Source organism: Felis catus, chromosome B2, assembly GCF_018350175.1.
Source record: "Felis catus isolate Fca126 chromosome B2, F.catus_Fca126_mat1.0, whole genome shotgun sequence".
NCBI lineage: Eukaryota > Metazoa > Chordata > Mammalia > Carnivora > Felidae > Felis > Felis catus.
This window is the reverse complement of record NC_058372.1, coordinates 32063930-32085027: the sequence shown is the minus strand read 5'-3', so window position 1 is coordinate 32085027 and position 21098 is coordinate 32063930. Positions and strand designations below refer to the sequence as shown.

At 55.7% G+C, this 21098-nt stretch overlaps 4 protein-coding genes across 9 annotated transcripts; 2 read left to right on the top strand and 2 right to left on the bottom strand.

Moving 5' to 3' along the window:
• Nucleotides 1–442: 442 nt before the first annotated feature.
• Nucleotides 443–7976, top strand: RGL2 (ral guanine nucleotide dissociation stimulator like 2). Its single transcript, XM_023253797.2, has 18 exons — nt 443–583; nt 795–994; nt 2285–2368; nt 2627–2805; nt 2924–2974; nt 3063–3360; nt 3635–3886; nt 3972–4075; nt 4173–4257; nt 4360–4428; nt 4625–4699; nt 5288–5320; nt 5443–5564; nt 5662–5757; nt 5855–5966; nt 6077–6367; nt 7047–7161; nt 7291–7976. Exons 2-18 carry the CDS (start codon nt 836–838, stop codon nt 7500–7502), a joined length of 2337 nt encoding a protein of 778 aa, XP_023109565.1. The 5' UTR covers nt 443–583; nt 795–835; the 3' UTR covers nt 7503–7976.
• A 662-nt stretch (nt 7977–8638) lies between these two features.
• Nucleotides 8639–10470, bottom strand: PFDN6 (prefoldin subunit 6). Of its 4 annotated transcripts, none has more exons than XM_023253832.2 (5): nt 10328–10470; nt 9811–9959; nt 9494–9564; nt 9272–9396; nt 8639–9036 (listed from the first exon to the last, which is right to left on the bottom strand). In XM_023253832.2, exons 2-5 carry the CDS (start codon nt 9872–9874, stop codon nt 8907–8909), a joined length of 390 nt encoding a protein of 129 aa, XP_023109600.1. In that variant the 5' UTR covers nt 9875–9959; nt 10328–10470; the 3' UTR covers nt 8639–8906. The 4 variants fall into 4 exon arrangements, with proteins under 4 accessions (XP_023109600.1, XP_023109601.1, XP_023109602.1 ...); XM_023253833.2 differs by having other exon boundaries at nt 9811–9889; nt 10328–10467; XM_023253834.2 differs by lacking the exon at nt 10328–10470 and adding an exon at nt 10108–10312 and having other exon boundaries at nt 9811–9889.
• A 73-nt stretch (nt 10471–10543) lies between these two features.
• WDR46 (WD repeat domain 46) lies at nt 10544–18514 on the top strand. Of its 2 annotated transcripts, XM_003986009.5 has the most exons (15): nt 10544–10765; nt 10871–11083; nt 11193–11273; nt 11414–11526; nt 11645–11732; nt 11914–11975; nt 12245–12349; nt 12439–12589; nt 12712–12847; nt 13041–13140; nt 17066–17379; nt 17524–17618; nt 17793–17888; nt 18037–18150; nt 18245–18514. In XM_003986009.5, the coding sequence occupies exons 1-15, from the start codon at nt 10697–10699 to the stop codon at nt 18344–18346; spliced, it is 1839 nt and encodes a 612-aa protein (XP_003986058.1). In that variant the 5' UTR covers nt 10544–10696; the 3' UTR covers nt 18347–18514. The 2 variants fall into 2 exon arrangements, with proteins under 2 accessions (XP_003986058.1, XP_044913322.1); XM_045057387.1 differs by lacking the exon at nt 17066–17379 and having other exon boundaries at nt 13041–13136.
• Nucleotides 18515–18780: 266 nt separating this feature from the next.
• B3GALT4 (beta-1,3-galactosyltransferase 4) lies at nt 18781–21015 on the bottom strand. Of its 2 annotated transcripts, none has more exons than XM_023253830.2 (2): nt 20594–21015; nt 18781–20230 (listed from the first exon to the last, which is right to left on the bottom strand). In XM_023253830.2, the coding sequence occupies exon 2, from the start codon at nt 20205–20207 to the stop codon at nt 19056–19058; it is 1152 nt and encodes a 383-aa protein (XP_023109598.1). In that variant the 5' UTR covers nt 20208–20230; nt 20594–21015; the 3' UTR covers nt 18781–19055. The 2 variants fall into 2 exon arrangements, with proteins under 2 accessions (XP_023109598.1, XP_003986057.1); XM_003986008.6 differs by lacking the exon at nt 20594–21015 and adding an exon at nt 20425–20587.
• Nucleotides 21016–21098: the final 83 nt, after the last annotated feature.

Sequence of the window (21098 nt, the reverse complement as noted above, 5' to 3'; positions counted from 1 at the left end):
CCGCCCCCTTGCGAGAGGGCCGGAACCCAGCGCTCTTCGGAAAACGCGGAGTGGATTCCGGTCCGCTACGCGCGTGGGTGTGGGTGGGGAGTGTAACCCCGCGGGGTGGAGTAACCAATCCCTCTCCACCTAAAGCGCTTCCCACGGTTGTTTTAGCCTCGGCGTTGTGTAGTGGGGAGGGGAATGTCAAATCCGGCCCCTGTCCTCCCTCGGGAGCTGGAGACCGGCATCCATTCCAATTAAGTGTGGGGCGAAGAGGGCTCCAGGATCCCCGAGTAGGGGGTCCCGAGCACAGCGGAGCTGGGGACCCGGGCTCCTGGGTTCTGGCCGCTGGGCATCCAGGGCTCCCCTAGTCCGCAACCCTGGCTCCTGTCCTCACTTCCTTCCCTTTTTGGCTCCTGCTGTCGGAGCGGGCGGACGTGGGGGGGAGCGGAAAGGGCGGGAGGGCCCGGGAGCCTGGCGGGGGGGTAACGGGGGTGCGGAAAAGCCGAGGAGGGGACTCGGTCCAGGGACTCGTTTGGGGACTGGAGACCGACGGGAACAGCGGCCCGGGACCCGCGCTGCTCCCACCATTCCCGAGCAGGTCAGAGCCAGAACACCCTGTGACCCTGCCCGTTCCCGTACTCGTGACCCCCTCATCCCCCAAATGCACCAGGGCCCCCCATATTCCACTCCTATGTTGCCCCCCCCGGACCTCCATACGGTTACCTAGGCACCCACCCGCATCCCTCTCCTCCCCGATCCCCCGCGCCAACCTGACTCTCCACCTGCCCCCCCCCTCCGTTTCTCCCCAGGCGCCCCCATGGCCCGACCCCGCTGATTCCTTCACTCGGCCATGCTCCCGCGGCCCCTGCGGCTGCTTTGGGACACGAGCCCCCCCGGGGGAGTCGTGCTGAGCAGCTTCCGGAGCCGAGACCCCGAAGAGGGTGGGGGCCCAAGTGGCCAGGGCGTGGGCGGGGGGCAGGAGGAAGAGGAGGAGGAGGAAGAAGACGAGGTGAGACGCGGGTGGTGGGAAGTCGGGGAGGTATAAATTTCGGAGACTCTCCACCTTTCTCTGGTGTGTGTGTGTCCCTTCATCTCTTTCCCTCAGCCTCAGTAATTTCCGCGCCTCTTGCTGGGTGGCTGCCTGTCTCCCCGCTGCGGGGAGTCCCGGAATTTCTGTGGTTCTCTGTGGCAGTGTGACTCAGGACCTGCCCGCAGGAACCTTCCCTGTTACTGCCAGAGCGTCTGGCTCTCTGTCCTGCGGGTCTCACGCTCTACCAGCTTATGCCAGAGTGTGCCTGCCTCTTTGGGCATTGTGTCTTGGTCCCTGTCTCCCTCCTTGTTTTTGTTTGGCGGGGAGGGGTTTGTTTCCACAGTAACCGACTCCTCTGACTCTGGGATTGGGAGGGAACCCTTCGATTTTGTGACCCCTCCCCCTCTCCTGCTGGGCAATGAGTGGAGGCGGGAAGCCCAGGTTCTCCGACTTTGGAGGAAAGATCCCAGATTGAGTGTGTGTGGGGGGGTAACCAGCTTTCCTCCGGGACTAATGGTGGTGGCCAGAAGCAGGATTCGGGGCCTCAGGAGGGGCCAGAAATTGGATTCGGGGCCCCAAGGCCCTGGACTCCTGGGTCCAGAGACTGGGTGAGGGCAGGGTGACTGGCAGGGCTGGTTTTTCGGGATCGGTTGGGGGAGGGGCTGGGGCCACGTGACTCTGAGTCTGCGCCCCCCCTCCCCCCCAATCATCCCAACTTCCCCTTCTCCTTCCTGTACTGGGATTTGCGCCGCCACCTCGAGGGGGTCTCCAGCATTGAGGGACCAGGGGGAAGGGGGCTAAGGGGAAGGACTATCTCTTAGGGCTCGGTCAGTTCCTGCGGGGGAGGGGGGGGAGGGCGGAGCTTGCGGCTGTGCCTGTGACTGAGGTTCCAGCTTCTCAAGGTCTCTGCCTCTGGCTTTCTGCCTCTCTCGCTTCCCCTTGCACCTTGCTTCTGTGCTGTGTTGGGGTTCAGCTCTGGGGGGAAAGGGCCACAGCGGTCTCCAGGCCCAGGGTTCGTGCATCCCACCCACCTCCCCACTGCCACCCCCTCGACTCCACCGGGCCCTGAGGCGGCTTGGGGGGGGCTGTCTGGGCCCCAGTGGGGGAGACCTGGGGTCACCAGCCCCCCCCACCCCTCGCACTCGCTGGTACTGTCCCCCGCCACCACAGGTGAGGGGTACAGAGGGAGGAGTAGGGCCTGGGGGTGAGGGCTGGGGCCTGTGGGGGGTGGTGTGGGATTGTCTGACTTCCCCTTCCTTGCTCCTCCAGGCCCCTGTGTCTGTCTGGGATGAGGAGGAGGATGGTGCCATCTTTACTGTCACAAGCCGCCAGTATCGGCCTCTTGATCCCCTGGTGAGATCCTGACTTTGGCTTCTCACCTCTGACCCATCATCACCACCCAGCCCCCTTTCCTCTGGCCAACTTTTTGGCCAGAGTGCTAAGTTGGAGGTCTAGAGACCTGGACTCTGCTATGTGACTTAGATCAAGTCTTTTGCCCTCTCTGAATCTCATATGACGAGCCTGGACCATCTCCTAGGTCTGGGATTTTCCCCAGAGATCTAGGGGCAAAGGTGAAAAAAGGGTCAGTAATTGTCCTTCTGTCTCCAACAGGCCCCAACGCCTCCCCCGCGTTCCTCTCGAAGGCTCCGAGCTGGCACTCTGGAGGCCCTGGTCAGACACTTGCTGGATGCTCGGACATCAGGGGCTGACGTGACCTTCACATCAGCTTTCCTGGCCACCCACCGGGCCTTCACCTCCACGCCTGCCCTGCTAGGGCTTGTGGCTGACAGGTCAGGGTCATAAGGGACCAAGATGGTATCTGGCTTTCTAAAGCCAGAAAATCCCACCAAAGTAGTCAAAGCCACTGGGGGTTGGGAAAAAATGGGCAGATAGAATCTCTTCTTCCAGGCTGGAAGCTCTTGAATCTCATCCTACTGATGAACTAGAGAGGACAATAGGGTGAGTGACCCCGACTGTTAACCTCATAGTTCCCTCTGGCTGAGCTGCAGCTTGATACCTGACCCCTGGCTGCTTCCCCTTCTCCCAGGGTAGCCATCTCTGTCCTGTCAACCTGGCTGGCCTCTCACCCTGAGGATTTTGGCTCTGAGGTCAAGGGTCAGCTTGACCGGCTTGAGAGCTTCTTGCTTCGGACAGGGTATGCAGCAGGGGAGGGTGTTGGGGGGGGCAGCGCTGACCTCATCCGCAACCTCCGGTCCCGGGTGGACCCCCAGGCCCCAGACCTTCCTAAGTCCCTGGCCCTCCCCGGCGACCCCCCTGCTGACCCCACGGATGTCCTGGTGTTCCTCGCTGACCACTTGGCCGAACAGCTGACCCTGCTAGATGCGGTGAGACCCTGACCTCTGACCCCCAACCCCCCCCCCGCCCCCTTACTAACCTCTCCCTCACTCCAGATCCTTTCCTTGCTTCCAACCCTTCCTGATCCAGCTCCCAGCTTCCTCTGTCCACTCAGTTTTGACCTTTCTCCCTTTCCCCTTGATTGTTACCCTTCACACCCTGTGCCCCTTTGGTTCCTTGGCCACCTGAGATCCTCACACCTTTGATATTGGAAGGCTGACCTCGCTTGACTATGAACCTTAACCTCTGACCTCTGCCCTGCAGGAGCTGTTTCTCAATCTGGTCCCCTCTCAGTGCCTGGGGAGCCTGTGGGGTCATAGAGACCGGCCAGGACATTCCCACCTCTGCCCATCCGTCAGAGCTACTGTCACACAGTTCAACAAGGTGGCAGGGGCTGTGGTCAGCTCTGTCCTGGGGGCTACCTCAACTGGAGAGGGGCCTGGAGAGGTGACCATTCGGCCACTCCGTCCTCCCCAGAGGGCTCGGCTCCTGGAGAAGTGGATCCGTGTGGCAGAGGTAAGAGAGAGGCTTGGCCTCGTTGGGGACCCTGGTGTTGAGAGAGAGGCCCCAAAGCTGTGGCCTGCCTCTGTGACCCCCACAGGAGTGTCGTCTGCTCCGAAACTTCTCTTCGGTTTATGCTGTTGTGTCGGCCCTGCAGTCCAGCCCCATCCACAGGCTTCGAGCAGCCTGGGGGGAAGCAGCCAGGTGGGGAGGATGGGGCACCGGTCTGGAGCTGAGGGCTGGGAAGAGGCGTGGGGGTGAGCCTGGCCCATCCTCAAGGTTGCTGCCTTCCACCCCTCAGGGACAGCCTCAGAGTCTTCTCCAGCCTCTGCCAGATTTTCTCCGAGGAGGATAATTATTCCCAGAGCCGGGAGCTCCTCCTGCAGGTGAGGCCCTATTCCCTGGTGTTCCCAGCCACCCCTGCTCCCTGTGCCACACGTGCCACACCTATATCTCCTCGTTCTGTCCCCTCCCTCCCCCCGGCCCAGGAGGCGAAGCTGCAGCCCTCTCTGGAGCCAAATTCCAAGAAGGCCCCGAGGTCTGGCTCCCGGGGTGGGGTGAGTGACCAGTTGGGGGGTGGTTGTGAAGGAGTAAGGAGTGTGTGGGGGGCAGCAGACTGAGGGATATAGAGGGGAGGCATAGCGGGGTGGGGGAATTAAATTTGTCCTTCAAGACAATGGGATAGGAAAGTGCAGAGCAATGGAGAGCCCTCAGATCAGGGGCGGGGGGTCTAATCCTGACCTCTGACCTCAGGGTGTGGTCCCATATCTTGGCACCTTCTTGAAGGACCTGGTGATGCTGGATGCAGCCTCCAAGGATGAGCTGGAGGTCGGTGGTGTGTGTGTTAATGTGTGCATTGTGATGAGGGAACAAATGGGCCTCAGGGCCAGACAGACCTTCCAGAAAGGTGCCGTGGGGTGTTAGCGCTTGAACTCCAGGGCTCGAGCCAGATTGCCAGAATTCTGGTTCTGTTACTTGGGCAAGTTGCTTGACTTCTTTGTGCCTAGTGATCTGTAAACAGGAAACCAGTGACAGTGTCTATGTCAGTCTGTTATTATGAGGATTAAGTGAATTAATGTTTGGCAAGTGCTTAGAACATGCCCTAAGTGTAAGCATATGTAGCATTTGTTAAATAAACAAACATTGAGATCTTGGGCAAGTTCCTCATTCTCTCTGAGCCCTGATTTTCTCATCTATGAAATGGACACCCTTTCTACCTGTGACCATTCAATTTCAAGGGTAAAGTAGGGGGCTTAGGGCATGACGGAAGTGAGGGGGAGCCAGGGAAAGGACGGAGGAGTCAGAGGCCTAGTGAACGAAGTGTGTGTGAGTTGAATGTGGATGTGTATGTGCTTGGAAAGGGGTAGTCTCTCTGTGGCAGGGTTGGGCTTCACCCCATCCCCATTATTTTTGCAGAACGGATACATCAATTTTGACAAGCGGAGGAAGGTGAGGGGAGTGCATGGGCCAGATGCTAGACATCTCTAGTCATGTCCCAGGAAGGGGAGGGAGATGGGGAAAGTCGGGGGTCCCTGAGTTTTGGCTCCTGCAGACTGTGGGCTCCTTCCTAGGAGTTTGCTGTCCTTTCGGAACTGCGGCGGCTCCAGAACGAATGTCGTGGCTATGACCTCCGACCTGACCCTGATATTCAGCGGTGGCTACAGGGGCTCCGGCCACTGACAGAGGCTCAGAGGTGACTGGCTGGGCAAGGTTGGGACTCCAGGGCTGGGGTTGAGTGTGGGGATCGGTGTGTCACGTCCTGACTTCTGCCCATTTCCCCCCCTTCATAGCCATCGAGTGTCCTGTGAGGTGGAGCCACCTGGTACCAGTGACCCTCCTGCCCCACGGGTGCTTCGGCCAACGCTGGTCATCTCACAGTGGACAGAGTGAGGGAGTCCGCGGGTAGGGGGGTAGCATCTTGGGGAAGCTACTTGGGAGAAGAGTCCTTCTTCTTCTGACCCTCCCCGTCTCTTGCCACTCCAGGGTTCTGGGCTCTGTTGGAGGTCCCACCCCTCTTGTCTCCTGGGACCGGCCCAGCGTCGGGGGAGGTGACGTACCTGGAGCCCCTGCCCCTCTGCTGACGCGGCTGGCCCAGGTGAGCCCTGTTCCTGTTGACCTCTGACTCAACACTGAACCTGCCCTTGTGAATGTTTCTTGCTTGACTTCTCTGCCTTCATGCCAGTCCCCCATGTTGTTTGTCCCCAGCACATGAAGTGGCCGTCTGTCTCATCTCTGGACTCTGCCCTGGAAAGCACTCCATCTTTGCACAGTCCGGCTGACCCCAGCCACCTCTCTCCCCCAGCGTCCTCTCCCAGGCCTTCTCGAGGTCACCGCCGCTCCGCCTCCTGTGGCTCCCCACTCAGTGGGGGTGCAGAGGGGGCCTCCAGGGGGACTGGATGTGGGGGAGGGGGGCCTGGGCCAGGGGCCTCTGATTGCCGAATCATCCGAGTCCAGATGGAGCTGGGGGAAGATGGTAGTGTCTACAAGAGCATCTTGGTGAGGAAGCTGTGGGCTGGGGGTAGGGGTGAAGGATGATGCCTTGTGGGGCTACAGGTGTTGTCTTAGGTTTGAATAGCCAAGAAGAGGATGATTCTAGTTTTAATTCTGACCTTTGGTTATGGCAGCTGTTTTCTTATTTTTTTAAGTTTGTTTATTTACCTTGAGAGGGACAGAGAGAGTGTGCGCACATAAGTGGGGAAGGGACAGAGGGAGGGAGGGAGAGAGAGGGAGAGAGAGAGGGCATCCCGAGCAGGCTCCATGCTGTCAGTGCGGAGCCCAGCTCGGGGCTTGATCTCAAGAGCCGTGAGATCATGACCTGAGCTGAAACCAGGAGTCGGATGCTTAACTGACTGAGTCACCCAGGCTCCCCAAGGTTATGGCAGCTGTTTTATTTTAAAGGCTACTTTGCATTAGCTGCTGCACCTTGAATTTTGGTGGCCATATTAGATTTTCAGAACCAACAGCAGTTTTGTCATAGGGAAGCAGCCCTATTTCACTGGACACCATGGAGTATAGGCTTGTGCGGTACAGGGAACCACCGTATAGGGTTTCCCTGTTCATTCTAAAGTGTTTGACACCGGTAACCATTTTTGGTTGGGATCAGTGGTTAGAACTGAAAGGCTAGAAAGCAGAGGTGATGGCCAATTTATTGTCCTTTTGGTCTCTGTCCTGCCAGGTGACAAGCCAGGACAAGGCTCCGAGTGTCATCAGTCGTGTCCTTAAAAAAAACAATCGTGATTCTGCAGTGGCTTCGGAGTATGAGCTAGTGCAGCTGCTACCGGGGGAGCGAGGTGAGAGGCCATGAAGGAAGTCAGATTTGGGCGGAGAGGGATGCCCAGCAGTGGGAAGGCGTCCACAGCCAGGTGGTTGTGGGGGGAATGACCATGTTTGTTCTCGACACTCCCTCTCTGAACACACAGAGCTGACCATCCCACCCTCGGCTAACGTCTTCTACGCTATGGATGGAGCTTCGCACGATTTCCTCCTACGGCAGCGGCGAAGGCCCTCTCTTGCTACACTGGGTCTCACCAGCAGCCCCTCTGCCTCAGGAACTCCCCCAAGTGAGGGAGGAGGGGGTTCCTTTCCCAGGATCAAGGCCACAGGGAGGAAGATTGCCCGGGCACTGTTCTGAGGAGGAAGCCCTGCTGGCACAACAGAACTCATGGTGGCCATAGCAGATGTGGGTAGCCATCCTGAAAGGTGGCAGTCATATTGCACTGGGAAGAAACCCAGAAAGGTGGCCAACCACCCTGGGGCAGTGAAGTGCCACTGGTTTACCAGACGGCTGAGAGATTCAGCTTTGGGGGAACTGGTAATCTTGGTAACCAAGTTGGATACCTGTGTGTAGCTCCCTACTTTCCATGAATGCGGCACACAGCTAGTGGTAGAAAATGGAATCGGTTTCTGATTCCTGGCCACATGCTAGCATGCCAAGGGCCAAGGAAAGGCCTGCAAGGAGGGAGAGAAGAAAAGCCTAGAGGCTCTGAGCCCTGGGGAGAGGGGATGGCAAGAAGTAGGTTCTAGTAGGAGTTCTTTTTCCTACTGTGGGGTTTCCTGTCACTGTGACAACACTAAGATAATAAACCAAAACACTACGTAAATTCTACTCCCTTGTCGTTGCAGTGTGTATGGTCTAGCTGCTGGGAGTGGGGGTAGAGAGTTGGCTGAAGGTAGACGCCAAGTAACAAGAAGGAGGCCATTGTTTTCTCCCCATTTCTATCCCATTGCTGAAAGTGAGGTGTTGGTGAAAACAGTTTCCTCACAAGTTTTTGTGAGGAAATTGCTCCCCAGCAACCCCTCCACCCCAGTCCTTTTATTTGCTCTTAAGTTTTTCTCCGCAGTTGTCACAGACCCATGTCAAGTACCACCCACTCAATTAAAGTGATCCATATGAAGGACAACCCCCGGTTGAAAATTTGTAAGAAACAATTTTAGGACAAAGAAAAGGAAGAACAACTCTGTGGATACTGTCTAAACTTGGAGCATTCCATGTTGGGATTTCAAATCCGTCTAAGCTACATTCAAACACATTCCAGAAAGAGACTGACGAGAGATGCCAGGGCTATTTGGAAGATGGCAAGAAATCATAGCAAGGAGGGTCACCACATTTCACCCTGCGGTCTCAGTTTAGATTACTGTGAGTCCGGCAATTGAACTGACATTCCCAACAACTGTTGTGATGCAAATGCCCTTCCCTTCCCGTGTTTCTTAAAGGGGTTTGCCACCCAAGATAAGGGAGAATTCAGCGTTGCACATACAGGCAAGAAGTAGGTTTGAGACATTTCAGATTTTACTCTCAAGAAAGAAGAAAGGATTACTCTGCCACAGAGAGATTCCAGTTACAAGAATTTGGGACCTGAGGGAGTAATATAGGTGGTGTATATATAAAGTGAAAGGGGCCCGGGGGACGGATGGGAGACAATTATGACAGAAGTGGCTGGTCAGAAAACAGCCAGGTGTTTTCACATTTTATTAGCTACAGTATAGACCCTAGAGCTGCCTCATTCCCTCCCCTCCCCCTCCCCCCACCACGGGGTCAGGCCTTCCCAGAAGCCCCTGCCTTGGCTGCCTGGGCCCGCTGGAACTCCTGCTGCAGCTGAGCCAGGGTCTCCCTCTGTTGCTCTGACTGCCGTTCGAGGTCGCGGAGCTGTGATTCATATCGCTTACTGAAGAGAGGCAAGAGAGACAAGCAAATAAGGAGAAATTAATGGGACTTACTAAGGAAGGTGATGAAAGCAAGGAAGAGATTGATGGGGAGTAACTTTGAGATCTGGGGGAGGGTTTGGAGGAACTGGACAACCGGGGGGAGGGGGGTACTCTGGAGCTACACTATAATGGTTTTGGAACACCTCTCCCCCAGCCCTGTCGGGTGCATTGCAGGCTGGTGGAAGAAAGACTCACATTTCAGCTGTGATATAGTCCAGCCTCTTCCCCACTGTGGCGCGAGCCTCTCCCAGCTCCTGTTTGACCAGCACAGGACCCAGAAGTTTAAAGACCACGTTGGACCCATCTAGCAGGGCCAGTTCCTGGTGGAGGGATGGGACATAAATGATCAATCACTGCCAGTATAGGTCCTTCCTCGCCGCCCCCCCCCCCACCCCGCCCCGCAAATCCCTCTCTCACCTCCTTCACAATATTATTTTCTGTTAGTTGCGCCTCAAGCTTCTGCCGCCCTGACATGGATTTACTCAAGTCTGGGGGTTGGGGGGGAAAGGTTTGATTAGCAACATCAAATGTGCCGCCTGACCCCAATGCTGGAGAGAACAAAATGGAGCTGAGGAAGTAGGCAAGGACGAGGCGGCTGGTCAGTGGGTGGGGAAGAACACTGAGATGGGGGAAGGAGCTGCCCGCAGGGACTCGGGCAGAAACATTATCTTAGTTTGGCTCTGGACTGTGAGTGAAGGGATTGGGGCGAGGCCACACCGACCCTGCTCCCTTACCCTTCTGTAGCTGCTGATATTTCTCCACTTCTCCCTGTAGCTTCTTCTGGATTAGCTCAGCCATGGCGGGGACGAAGGCCTGCGGGGAGCGGGAGAGGGGCGCAGGGTCTCACTCTGGGAGGTACTCAAGCTCCCCTTTCTGGCCTGGCCTGCGGAAATGACAGCACTGTTGAGAGACACCCTCCCGGGGCGCCGCAGCCTCTCCCCGTCCCGCAGAGCCACTCTATCCCGGTCCCAGGGGGAGGCGGCTGAGGCTAAGACCCCCAAACCCCTCAACCGTAACCCAGCCCTACTCACGTTCTCCCTTCACTATTACTAAACCTGGAAGTAAACAAAGGATGCTGGGAAAAGAGGGTGCCGGAAGTTGTCCTCCTACGCATGTCGGGAACTGTAGTTTGGGCAGGTTTAATGAATGGTGTTCCGCCAAAAAAGACTGGACTCGGGAAGGTTTAGGCAAGATGGGGAAACGAAGCCGGAAAGAGAAACTATTGTTTCTTGGGCCTCAGCCTCAGACTACCTTTCATTCATTACTCGGGCATAAGCTGCTGCTCCAGATGGCGGGGCCAACGCCAGCCCCGCCCCGAGAGAGAGAGAGAGAGAGAGAGAGAGAGAGAGAGAGAGAGAGAGAGAGAGAGAGAGACAGAGACAGAGACAGAGACAGAGAGAGACAGCGAGAGCGAGAGCGAGAGCGAGAGCGAGAGCGAGAGCGCGAGCGCGAGGGAGAGAGCGCGCACGCAAGAGCCCTCATTTAAGATGGCGCTTAGAAAGCTTCAGATCTGGTACGGCGCTGATTGGATGAGGGCCGGCCGACTTCCGGGAGTTTCCAAGCCGACTGTGGGACAGCTGAGAGGAGTTTTGCACGTGGATCGTCGTTCGGGTGGGCTAGATGGAGACAGTCCCCAAACCGAGCAGAGATGTCCCGCCCAAGAAGAACAGACTTCAGGCCAAGAAGAAGGTAGAGACCTCCCTGGGGTGGAAGAGAAGTTTTTAGCTGTGGGGTCGCGGGGGGCGGGACGCGGCGCGGGCTGCGGAGTGTTAAGAGCTCCTGCTCTGCCCGTAGAAACCCCGGAGGTACTGGGAGGAAGAAACCACTCTGACCGCTGCCGGAGCTTCTCCGGGGCCCCCTGGTAACAAGAAAAGGAATCGTGAGCTCCGCCACCAGAGGCCAAAGAACACTAACATCCCAAAAAAGTCTCGGTTCTCCAGAAAGCCTCAGCTCCCGAAGAAACCCCGAGAGCGGAGGAATCCGGAGCCTCAGCGGAGTTTGTCCGGGGTGAGCCTGGGACCTGATAAGGTGGTGGGGCAAGTCGCCTTGTACTTTATGCGTGCGAGGGTTGGGGGTCAGCCCTAGCCTGTCTTCTAATTATTACCTCCTTCCCCAGGCCCAGGATCCATTTCCAGGCCCTGCCCCCGTCCCTGTGGAGGTGGCTCAGAAGTTCTGTCGCATTGACAAATCCAAAAAGGTGAGGACCAGCCAGAGAGTGGGGAAGGGTTGCAGCCCGAGAGTATATGAGTGGGAATGGAGGGGGGCTGTGTGGCTCTCGCGGAATCCTACATAATGTCCAGTTCTTCTCTCACCTCTCCGCCACCAACGATATTATAGCTGCCGCATTCGAAATCCAAAACCCGAAGCCGACTTGAAGTGGCTGAAGCTGAGGAACAGGAAATAAGCATTAAAGCTGCTCGCTCTGAGCTGCTTCTGGCTGAGGAACCCGGGTAAGTGGACTCTCGTGTGGGCCTCCCCAGGCCCTGCTTTATGGGGCTGTCCCTTATCATTTTCACGCTGGTACACCCACTTCATATTAGGAAGTTTTACTGCTAATACTCACTCTAGGTTTCTGGAAGGGGAGGATGGGGAGGACACGGCAAAGATACGCCAGGTGGACATTGTGGAGGCTGTGGATATTGCAAGTGCAGCCAAGGTGAGTCTGAGATTGGAAAAGGGGCTACTGGCTACATTGGTGGTGCAGAGCAAGACGGAAGTGGGGACTACAAGAGGGAATTATTGAAAGGAGCCAGTTATTTCTTGACTTTCTTTCTCTCTCTCTCTCTCTCTCTCTCTCTCCCCCCCCCCCCTTTTTTTAATGATATTCCCTTTCCTAGCACTTTGATTTGAACTTGCGGCAGTTTGGACCCTACAGACTGAATTACTCCCGAACTGGAAGGTAAGGCTGGATGTCAGTGACTCTTGAACTAGGATATGGTTGCATCTGCTTAAACACTTCAGCCATGTTCACCTCAGCCAGGCCAGTGTATGTTTAGGCCGATGATGGTGGTTGGGGGAGGGGGGGGTGGTCCTGTGATTTGCTTGCATGTGAGGTTGAGCATGTAAAATGTCTCATTGGAGAGGTGGGGCTGGTGTGGGGCATACCTCAGATGGTCTGAGTCACGGTGCTTCCCTGCACTGACACTGCCTGTTCCCCACCTCTAACAGACACCTGGCTTTTGGAGGGCGCCGGGGTCATGTGGCCACCCTTGACTGGGTAACAAAGAGGCTCATGTGCGAGATCAACGTCATGGAGGCAGTGCGGGACATCCGGTCAGTGGGGGGGGGCGAGGCATCCCATTCTCGATTGAATGACGGTCCCTTGAGCCCATCCCACTGAACCACTCTTGCCTTCCTCCCAGGTTTCTGCATTCAGAGGCACTGTTTGCCGTCGCTCAGAATCGTTGGCTTCACATTTATGACAACCAGGGCATCGAGCTCCACTGTATCCGCCGCTGTGACCGTGTCACGCGGCTTGAGTTCCTGCCTTTTCACTTCCTTCTGGCCACGGCCGTGAGTGGCAATGGAACACGGGGACTGGGCGGCAGCCCTTGAGAAGACTGCTTCTTCTCTGGGATCCCACTAGAAGGACAGAGGGCAATCAGGACTCATTTTGATCTCTCTCTTTCTCTCAGTCAGAGACAGGGTTTCTGACCTACCTGGATGTGTCAGTGGGAAAGATCGTGGCAGCTCTGAATGCTCGGGCTGGACGGCTGGATGTCATGACTAAGAACCCTTACAATGCCGTTATCCATCTCGGACACAGCAACGGTTGGTCTCTAACTGAGCTTTGACTCTTTGATCATCCTGACCTGCTTTGCTTCTATATTTGCACTTTGCACATCCCTTTAGATAGCCCCTATTCCTCTCTCTTGATACCTGTTGGCCTTGAGACCCCATCTTTCCCAGGTATAATCCCCTTAGCGCCTGTTGATAACTTCAGCTCCTCTTCTCTCACATCCAGGGACTGTGTCCTTATGGAGTCCAGCCATGAAGGAGCCACTGGCAAAGATTCTCTGTCATCGTGGAGGGGTCCGGGCTGTGGCAGTAGATTCTACAGGCACGTAAGTCACTTGTTTGGTCATGAGGTGTTGGGGAGGTCGCCGCTGGGTAGAAGAGTATAGAAAGCAGTATGCCTTTAGGAGCATAGACTTGCAGTCAAGCTGCCCAGGTTTAAATCCTGGTGTTAGCCACTGATGGGCCACGTAAGCATGGGCACACTCCATAACCTCTGTGTGCCACACACTCTTTCATCACCCCAAGAGTGGGGATGAGTATCTAGCTCAAGCGGCAGGAAGCTTTTTCTGTAAAGAGCCAAATAGAAAGACTTTAGGTTTTGCTAGCCTAGAGGGAAATTCGAGCATGTTATGTAGGTACTTAAGAGAAAACAAAGCGTCACAAATTTTTAGGCAATAAAACTTAGAATATAATAATTGAATATAGCATTTTTGTAATACAGGTTTGATGGGAAGAACTGGATTCCTCTTTTTGAGGATAACATTTTGCTCAGTTAAGGTTAAAAGTTACAGTATTCTAAATCATCAAACTCATTTGCAAATGCTTGTTAGCATTGATCTGGGAAGAGATTTTACCTATTTGTCTTTGAAAACCTCTTTCACACAGATCGTGAGATAGGTGGCGCTTGAAACCTTGTCCAGTTATAATGGTGTCCTTGTGAGTTGTGGTGTGCCCACAGTGGTGCAGAGATGAGATGCCATATGTGGTGTTGGTGTTGACCACTCTCCTGTGCTCTTGTGGTGCAGAAGCAGCCCCAGAAGAAGCCAATGAAAGCATGTGGTTGTGCTCCAGTAAAACTTACTTTGCAGACACTGAAATTTGAATCTCCTGTAACTTTCACCTGTTTCAAAAGATTTTTTATTTTTTCCTACTACTTAAAAATGTAAAAACCATTTGGAGCTCCAGGGCTGTACAGAAGCAGGTGGTGGGCTGGATTTGTTTGGTGCATGGGCTGTAGTTTGCCAAGCCCTGGGCTTAGTTCATAGGCTGTCACAGGCGGCCCGTGTCAACACGAGTTAAAGCCTGTAGGGTTTAGCGTGGTGCCCAGGGAGTACGGAGCACTGGCTTTCACCACTGGCATCCTTGAAGATGATCGTTCTCTTGAGTTCTGGCTGGTGATGTGAGGGGTAGGAGTAGGGGGCCTGCTTCGAATTGCTACCTCTCCTGAGAGTTTGCAGCTGCCCAGCTGTGCTGTCTGATGCGTACATATGTGTGGACCTGGTGTACTGTTTTCCGCATGAGTTCCCTCTAATGGGACCAGTGGATGTTCCTCTTAATTCCTTTCATTGTCAGGCACTCACTGGGCACCTGCTGCGGACTAGGCTCTGTGCTGAGGTTCTGGGGGTACAAGGGTGAATGGGCTGTTGAGCCTGTCATGGGGCAGTATTCTACTTTATGTTCAGAAACGGGACTGTGGTTGACGGAAACGATTAGCCAGGAGACACGCTTAGTTCCTACTAAGTTGTCTTCTGTTGCCCCAGATTTAATGTGTCCATCGCGGGATAGGTCACCCCACTCTCCAGAGTTCCTCCAGGCTTGCTCCTTTTCTGCCACACTTTCCAGTCACCCAGAATTTGACTGGACACCTCCAGCTAGCTCCATTGCCCTGTGATCTTCAGCCGTCAGTAAGGGCAGGAACCAAATTGCTGTTGATTGGGTGCTTTCTGGGTGCCCAGGCTCTACTGCTTGTTTTGGTGGCATCCTTTCATTACTGCCCATGCTCCCCTTTGAGGTCCTGGCTGCTTTCCCCTCAAGGGCCTCTCTGAGGTCCATTTCTGTCCATTCTTGCTGCCTCCTATTGAACACATGTGATATTCACAGACACTTTCCAGCCTCTGATTGTTCCTCCTGCTGGCAAGTCCCGGGTGCTGCTGGCAGACTAATCTGCTTTCCTTCTTTTACACTGCTGCTCCGGAATCTTGTACATGAAATGTGAACTCCATCACTTTATTTTCAAATGGTTTCAAAGAAAGTCTGTAAAAAAAAGGGGGGGGGAGGGGTGCCACCTAGGTGGTTCAGTCACTAAGCGTCTGACCCTAGCTCAGGTCATGATCTCACAATTTGCAAGTTCGAGCCCCGCATCAGGGTCTGTGCTGACAGCTCAGACCCTGGAGCCTGCTTTGGATTCTGTGTCTCTGTCTGTCTCTGCCCCTCCAGTTGCATGCTTGCATGCTCTCTCAAAAATAAACGTTAAAAAAAAATTTTTTTTTTTAAAAGTCTGGAAAAGGAATAGCCCAGTAGTCCCCAACTTATAAAAACTTTCCAGATGCTCAGACCCCCTTGCCCTCCCGTAGTTGTACCTTAGGGGCCGAGAGATATGCTTCAACCATTTTTACTCTGTATTTGTGCCAGTTTGGCTTTAGGAGAATGCTTTCTGTGGGCCATTGAACCTATGTTGTCGTTTGCCTTCCCTAGACTGCTTTGGTCAGCTGCTGCTGTGCCCGAGGCCTAATCACGTAGTTTCCTGAGATTTGGTCAACACCTTGAGTACAGCTCTGGTCCTTGATCTTGGCCCAACTCTGCTTAATCTCTGGTCCTTCTCAAGAGCACCTCAGATAAGCCACAGGGGCTCAAGATGAGGCTTACTGGCTTCCTCGAGGCATTCTGGAAGCTGGCATTAGGACTGGATGGGACTCTTAGAACTAGACTGTTTTCTGCAGGGTTAGTAGCATGGTAGTGTAGCCTGGATGCCCTCTGGTCAGTGGGCTGGTATTTGTGCAAGGGATCCCAAAGGCAGGTATGTGTGGGGAGAGAAGCCAGTATGTTCCCTTGAATTGTGGGTTGACTGAAGGGTATGACCTGTGTCCCAGGAGCCCTCCGTAATTCCTGGTTTGCATTGATGGTCTTTCCATCTGATGCAGCTGGGGCCGATTGTCTTGTGAGGAGAAGTGTCCAGCTGGGCCTCTATTCAGCCCCATCACTAGGCTAGTCCCTTTCATAGGAGTCCTTTGGTACCCTCTTCTTTGGCTCACAGCCAAGGCTAAAAAGAGAGTCTGTGGCCCCTTAGCAAACTTACATACCCTGGCCTGGCTGGTCGCCCTTTAGCCTCCCTCTCTGAGGAACATCATGAACATAGAAACTCCAACCTTGGAAAACAAACTACAGTGCACGATTCCTTGAGAGGATTGCCCTCCCTTTTTCCAGGAAAAGGGGGGTGGGGCAGGGCCTCCTAGCTTATTACTTCATTACTTCCTAAGGTTTTCTCAGGTCCTCACAATCTTTCAGTTGTGGTCTGTCATTGCTGGAGAGCAGTGCTGGGGACTCTGGGTCCTCAGTCTGAGTTTAAAGAGCCCCTGCTGTTTGTCCCCTTGTGATCCTCCTGACATTTCCCACTGATCCCAAAAACAGACCTCTGCTTCCATTTCACCATCTCCATACTCTGATATTAATTCATTTGTACTTGCTATGTTTCTTGAGAATGACCTAGAACAGCTCCTAGAGGTCCTCCCTGATCACTGCTGTTGATCCTTCTCTTTGCTGAGCCACTGTACTCCCTGTGGGTACAGTGGAACATCTCATTTAGGTACAGATGGGTGTGTGCACTGTCCCTTTGATTAAGACAGCAGACACTAATGGGGCGCTTGGGTGGCTCAGTTAAGTGTCTGACTTTAGCTCAGGTCATGATGGTCTGTGAGGTTGAGCCCCGCATTGGGCTCTGTGCTGACAGAGCTCTGTATCTCCCTCTCTCTGCCCCTCCCCCCTCACATTCTGTCTCTCAAAAATGAATAAACGTTAAAATATTAAAACAAAAAAAGCAGGAGAAGAGACACTAAAGAGACAGGCTGGACTTGAATTCTAGCTGTACCTACCATTCACTCTTACTTGATTATCTTCCTCTGAGCTTCAGTTTCCTCATCTGGAAAAGGGAAATAAAAATTGTTTCTCCCCACCGAGACTTTATGCTTGCACTTGGCTATAGACCTGCACAGTAAGCCCACACTGCAGATTAATTGACCTCCCCATCTCTACCAGGTACATGGCCACCTCTGGCCTGGACCACCAGCTGAAGATCTTTGATTTACGAGGGACATTCCAGCCTCTGAGTGCTCGGACCCTGCCCCAGGGAGCAGGGCACCTGGTCTTTTCCCAGCGGGGACTGCTGGCTGCAGGCATGGGTGACGTGGTCAACATATGGGCGGGGCAGGGCAAGGCCAGCCTGCCCTCCCTGGAGCAGCCTTACCTCACCCACCGGCTCTCAGGCCACGTGCATGGCCTTCACTTCTGCCCCTTTGAAGATGTGCTGGGGGTGGGGCACACTGGGGGCATCACCAGCATGCTGGTACCTGGTGAGTGGGCCAGAGGATGGGGTCCAGTGAATGAACTCTGGATGGAAGTGTGGGTTGGCTTGTGATAGCCAGGAGCAAAAGGGCTTGGGCTGGAGCGGCTGGACTTGGTTCTGTTTATAGCTCCATGCTTCTCCCTCTTTCTAGGGGCTGCTGAGCCCAACTTTGACGGCCTGGAGAGTAATCCTTACAGGAGCCAAAAGCAGCGCCAGGAGTGGGAGGTGAAGGCCCTGCTGGAGAAGGTGAGCATGTACCTGCATGTGGTTTGGGCTGGGGGTAGGAAAAGCTCCCCATGGCCCCAGGGGTCTTGGGAAGAGTGGGATTCAGCAGCCCCCTGGCTTCTGTCCCTCTTTGGATCATCCTCCTGTGGCTCCTGTGGTTCCTTACCCATTCCTGTCCCTCCGTGACACCTCCAGGTACCTGCAGAGCTCATTTGTCTGGACCCACGAGCCCTGGCAGAGGTTGATGTCATCTCTTTGGAGCAAGAAAAGAAGGAGCGGATAGAGAGGCTGGTATGAATCAGGCCCAAGTGCCCAGGCCCTTCCCCCCTTCACAGCCTCCCCCGTGCCATGTCCCCAGAAGTATGGCACAGCACATGGTACTGCCACGGTTCCTGGTCTCTGAGGCTCTTATGGATTTTACCCTTGTCTCCTCTCTTAGGGCTACGACCCCGAGGCCAAGGCTCCTTTCCAGCCAAAGCCAAAGCAGAAGGGCCGCAGTTCTACAGCAAGCCTGGTGAAGAGGAAGAGGAAGGTCATGGATGAGGAGCACCGGGTAAATGATCACTGGGGGGGTGGACCAGGCGTCCCGTGGGCCTCTGCCCTTGCCAGCCTGCCACTTCTCACCTTGCCGCCTTCTCACCACCCAGGATAAAGTCCGACAGAGCCTTGAGCAGCAGCCGCAGAAGCAAGAGAAGAAGGCCAAGCCCACGAGGGCCCGACCATCTGCCCTGGACAGATTTCTGCGCTGAGCCGTGCCCAAGGATGGACTGAGAGCAACACTTTCCCCCACGACTGCCCATGGGGAAATGACCCTATTCCTTGGAATAAGGAGGGGGCAGTATGCCTCTTCCCCAGCTGGGTAGAGACAGCTGGCTCCTGGGCTGGGTTGGGATTAAAGAAGGTGGGGTTTTTTTGGATAATGTGTCTAGATCATTCTCAGGACCTGTTCCCCTCCCTGTGCCCAGCGTGGGACTACTCTAGGATCTGAGGGGTCACGGTGTCCTGCTTCTACCCCCACCTCATATCTCGTCACTATAGCCTTAGCCTTGTTCTTTAGGGCCCTTCCTCCTCTCTTTCCCATGTCCCTGGAGAGGTCCTTCCCATCCAGCATGGTCTGGCAGCCTCCAGGCTCCCCGGGTATGTGTTCTTGGACTCCTGGTGACGACCACGCTGTACTCGAAGCGGTAGAGAGACAAGTTTATTGAGGAGCTTGTGCCCCTCTCCTATGGCTGGAGAGAACAACCCCAGCATTGTTTTGCTCTTCCTGGTGACCATCTTTGGGGCTGGCAGGCCAGGCCCCTCGATTTCTCTATCTTCAGTGATAGACTGAGCATCTGATAGCGGAAAGTGGCCATCTGTAGCCAGCTAGGGCCCCTGCCGTGGGCCTGGGCGAGAGACGGCTGTGAGGGGTGCTGGCTAGACCCTGAGCTCCTCACTCTGCTGTGGCCCCAGACACTGTCAGCTGTGAAGCCAGGCTATTACCCGACACCGCAGGATGCCCAAGACTCCCTGGAGCCAGGAGCAGAAGGGTGCAGTCTTTTCTCCCTCAGAGCCTCCCACTAGCTTCCAGGCCTCCTGCATCTTCCAGGGGTCCAACCTGTGGGATGTCAGCAGGAATTTCCCATAGCAGCACCGGTCCAGGGGGTAGTGGGTGGCCCCAGCCAGCTTGACACAATGGGTTGGGGTAAGGCCTCCTCGTCGGGCACTTACCCCCACAAAGACATCTTCCAGTGGTAGAGGGGGTGCCCGGCTGGCCACTTTCAGGATGAGCTGCACGGCAGAAGCTGACAGCACATACCCTGTGCCAGAGGCATAGGGTGGAAAGGGGCCCCAGGTGGGAGGCCACTGCTCCTCTGATACCTGGTGTTTGCTCCCTGGTGTCCGAGAGGGGTGCACCCGCCAGTGCACGCGGCCCAGGTACAAAAGAGGCATTGGCTGGCCCCTGAAGATGGACCTTTCTTCCCACTCTTCATCTTCAAACTTATTCTCTCTTGGAGGCTTCATGCTTTTCTCCCATTGTTCCCAACGGCCCCCTCGCCGAACCAGCTCCGATACCAGTTCAGGGACGTTGACAAACACGTCATCATCCGTCTTGAGGATGTAGCGGGCCATGGAGCAATGTTTGTATGCCCAACTCAGCCCGATGAGAGTCTTGAGAGTAAGGTTCCGGTAAGAGTCCCGGAAAGCCGCCTGCAAGATGTCTCCCCGAGTCGCTGCCTCTCGTGCCAGGTCGATCTCGTGGGATTCCCTGGTGGGATGCCGCAAACTTGGCTCTCCCAGCAGAAAGAGTGTCTGCACCCTGAGCCCTCGGGCTTCGCGCAGCCCGCCCCACGAAGCCCGAATGGCGTCTCTTTGGTTCAGGTTCTCTGGGGCCGTGCACACCAGTATGAGCAGGAAGGGTGGGGCGCCGGGACCCCCACATGCCTCCTCATTGGGGATCAGGAGGCGGGGCAGGGCCAGGGGCGGCCCGGGGGACGCCGGCGCCGGGAGCAGGGAGGCCAGTGAGAGGCTCAGCAGCTCCTCCCCGATGCCTGAGGGCCCGAAAAGGGTCCAAATAATCACCAGCATCAGGGCAGCAAGGAGAAGGCGCCGGAAGAGGCTGAGGGGCATGGTGTGGCGTAATCAGAAGGGACCTAGAGGGAAAGATGGGGGCGGTTAGAGTGCGGAAGCCCCAGATCTCCGTGATCTGGGTCCGTAACCGGCCACGCCTGGGATGGAGCGCGCGGCCAGTACCGGCGCCGGGAGCGGGGTGGGGGCGCCTAAGCCCAGGAGGCGGCGCGGCCGCGGGGGGTGTGGGGTAGCATAGCCGGAGCTGCGGGGAGGTTACCTTGTCGGGGCCCCGCCGTCCCAAAGCTCGGCTCCATGGCGGGGTTTCGCCACAGCGCCAGTCGCCCCTCCTCCACCCGCGGTGGCGGCTGGTTCCCGCCCTCCTCCCTCGGAGAGTGTAGTGGCGCGTGCACACCGCCTTCCCGGAAGGGTAGAGGCAAGCGAAATACCGGTGGCGGGGCTTCTGTGCGACCGCGAATGGGATTGGGATCTGTGTGCCTCGTACGCAGAGGCGGGCGCGGGGCAGCCTACCAGCCGCGGCCTCCCTCCCCAAGTACGCAAGCGCCCCCTCGCTCTGCTGCGGAGCCCAGCTCTTCCGGGTCAGCGGTTTATAGGGTTGCCTCGGTAGGGGAAGCTCACAACTCTCCGGGTCCCCGCGCGCTACTTCTTTTTTTCCTTAAGAAACCTAGGTTTGGTCAAGACCTGTGGTGCTCACACTTGCCACACCGCCCCACGCGCTAACCCGAGAGCCTTGGCTGTCTTGAAATTGGCTTAGGCTCCCCCTCTAGGCCGAGTGTTTTCTCTACCTCACACCTTAGAGGGTGGGAACCAAAGAGGGCGCGCCACTTCTGGTAGGACGGGGAGTAGCAACGCCATTGCTTTACCCTAGACCCAGGGCACCTGGTTTGGGTAGCTGAGTGAGGCCATCAACTGAGAGGAGAAACACCCAAAGGG